Here is a 2,868-nt window from a genome sequence, read left to right on the forward strand (position 1 = left end):
TCGGACAACTGAAGCTGCCATGGGAGCGAGGAGGAGGAGGAGGAGAGGAATCGGCGTTAGCCAGCAGGAGCTGAAAGAAAGTGGCTGTGTTTGGAATTTTGGGTCATGCTTTTCTTCGCACATTCCTCACTTTTCTCCCGACAATAAACTGTGTCAGAGTCGACACGACAACCTTCATTCTGCAGACCTCTGCACCGAGAGAGGCGAAGCATCCAAACCTCCGGGTGACAGCGTTCCTAAACAGCAGTGGAGAACAATTTGGAAAAATTACAAAAGGATGAACAAACTGCACACTCAAGGCCAGAGAACCAGTTTTAATTTAGCTGTTTACTTTCACAAAAATATTCCTTCAGAAGATATTTTTTTACAATTTAAAGCTTTGCAACCGTTCCAGTCTGAACTTCTGAACTGAGAAAGCCTCTCAAATGAGAAACAAAATATCTCCAACACAAAAAGTCTAGTTGCCTTTTCAAAAGAAACCTCATGATTTATTACAAAAAAAAGGGAGTGTGTAATCTGGAAATGCCACCTTTTTGTTTTACGTGTAGGAACCTTTAGTGAGTCATCTTGTGTCGACAACAAGCTCATATCTTACAAAACTTTTTGTTGCACAGTTATAGTCATGGTCTGGAGAAACGTGCATGCAGAGAAAACCAAAATGTTCATTTTGTAGATGAACAGAACATGTAAAAATAAATAAATAACTTAAAATAAGGACAAAGAAAAACATATGTACATCTGTGAAACACTGAATGTTCATTGGTCTCTGCAGCTGATTCACTTTGGTCTCCAACTCTTTGGCTCTGCTTGCTGCTTTCTTTGGCACTTGACTTTTGACAGTCATTGTTTTTCTTTTTTTTCCAGTCTTTAGTTCTGTTTTGTTTTGCAGGTTGAAACGAACAGCTCTGTTTGCTGCTCACAGTTTGCTCTCTTCCTCTTCCAGCGGTCGATTCAAGCCAGGGATGAATTTCAGAAGGCGCCTGCGGAAGCTCTTCTGTTTAGGTTTCCTTTGCAGCGAGCCGAATCCTCCCTGCTTCTCTCCTGATCCGGAGGATGAGGTCGAGCCCCTCACGTAGCTGCGGGTGCTGGCGCTGCGGGTCAGCTGCGTCTTGGTCACAGTGAGGAGCTCACTGGTTGGTCGCAGGCGCTGCTGCTTCTGCTGCTCTTTCCCGTTTTCACGGTCCTCGTTCCCATCCGTCTGGTACAGGCAGGTCTGGTAGAGGGGGTCGTCGTCCGTGGCCGTGCTRAGGAAGCTGGCGCTGCTGCTGGTGCTGCCGGTGCAGCGGACCGCTCTCTGAGTTGCCGGGCTGGGAGTGCCGAGGCTGCCGTAAATACCGGCCGACTCCAGGGACTCGTACACGGCAGCGTCGCTCATTACTATGCCTGAAAATAAAAAGGAGAAGTGTGAACACTAAGAGAACTAAACAAGTACTGCACAAAACTTTAGTTTGTTTTATTCTTGCAAATTAAAATGCACACATGGATAAAAGAAGAAAAAGTTTAAATATTCAAAAACATGGACACTATACGTCATTAAAGGCCTAGCATTCTTTGAAGAGATGAACATCACCTGTGKCCTTTCAGAGTTTTAAACTAAGAACATGTTAGATTGAGACTTGACAGATTTTACATCAGCATTGATGAAAACTTGATAACATTCTGAATCAGGTCATGCGATATCACAAGATCTTACACAGTCTGTTTGCACTCTGCATCAATCTTCATGCATTTGTGCATCAGAGTGTGCAGACAAACATGGTTGACTCCGACAGTTATTGTTAAGCATAAGCAAAGTGCACAACATGGAGAATGTCTCACTCAGCTACCACCACACCAAATATTAACTCAATATTTATACATCTGACATGGCCATTTTGTTTTCTAAAGTCCTTTATCTGTTTGAATTGACTCAAACTTTATCAGTTTTGTTTACTTTCTAAAAGTTTCATTAAAATTCATCCAGTTGTTAATCAGGTATTTTGCTTGTTCAAACAAACATRGGCCAAAACATTGTTGCACTCCTTTCCTCTTTCAGCAGTGGGTGATAATAATGGTGCACAAATAGCTTGTACACCAAACACATCTGAGAGAGAAATCTGCACGTGTGCATAAGGAGAACATGTAAACTGCACCCAGAAAGTCCAGAATGAAAGACCTAACCACTGCGTCACCCTCCTACCAAATAAGACTTTAATATTATTCAAACTAAAACCTGCTGTGATGAAGTCGTCAAGTTTATCCTAACCTGGAAAATTCCTGTTAAGTTTATGAGGACTTAGAATATCAACACAGAGACACGAGTACGTTTAGGTTCAAGAACACAGATAATTCTATTATTTATCTCAGAGGTTCATCCCATCTAATCTGAAAAAGTGAATGAACAAACCAATATTTAAAGTGCCTGTGACGTCAAATTCTTGTAATACATATGAGTGCAATTTTAGAAAGAGKACATTRATAAAATATTGCAAAAGAAATTTCATGTTGCTGAGATGAACAGTTGTTGAGATATTTGCCTGTGAAGTAACAGGAAGTGATGTCAAAGGGGAATGTCTGCATGTAAACCGAGCGTTGCTACAACAGCTAAAAACACAGACTGCAGAGAAGAATCAGGGCCTGTATTTATAAAACTTCTTAAAGTGGATTTTTAGACTTAAGTGCTGAAAATTTCTTAGATTTGCTCCTACTCTCAGACTGAAGTGTAAGTATCAGTTATCAAAATTGTTAAGTCTAAGAATCTCCTTTACTCTCCTGAAAAGTTCAGACTGCTCCAGAGGACTCTTAAGTGGTTATGAGTTGCAACTAGGGGTCTGAGATGGACTGAAGACAGATTACAGCTGACCTCCTCCCCACCTGAGTGTTCTCAGT

At 41.4% G+C, this 2,868-nt stretch overlaps 1 protein-coding gene across 1 annotated transcript in view; it reads right to left on the reverse strand.

Moving 5' to 3' along the window:
• Window positions 1–294: 294 nt before the first annotated feature.
• The window catches only part of tamalin (trafficking regulator and scaffold protein tamalin), a 16,992-nt gene continuing 14,418 nt past the window's right edge, over window positions 295–2,868 (reverse strand). The window contains exon 8 of the mRNA XM_014016238.1: window positions 295–1,383. Within this exon, the coding sequence (XP_013871692.1) occupies window positions 917–1,383 (467 nt within the window). The 3' untranslated portion in view covers window positions 295–916. The remainder of the gene's footprint in view (window positions 1,384–2,868) is intronic.

The sequence above is a fragment of the Austrofundulus limnaeus genome, unplaced genomic scaffold, assembly GCF_001266775.1.
Source record: "Austrofundulus limnaeus strain Quisiro unplaced genomic scaffold, Austrofundulus_limnaeus-1.0 Scaffold141, whole genome shotgun sequence".
Lineage (NCBI taxonomy): Eukaryota > Metazoa > Chordata > Actinopteri > Cyprinodontiformes > Rivulidae > Austrofundulus > Austrofundulus limnaeus.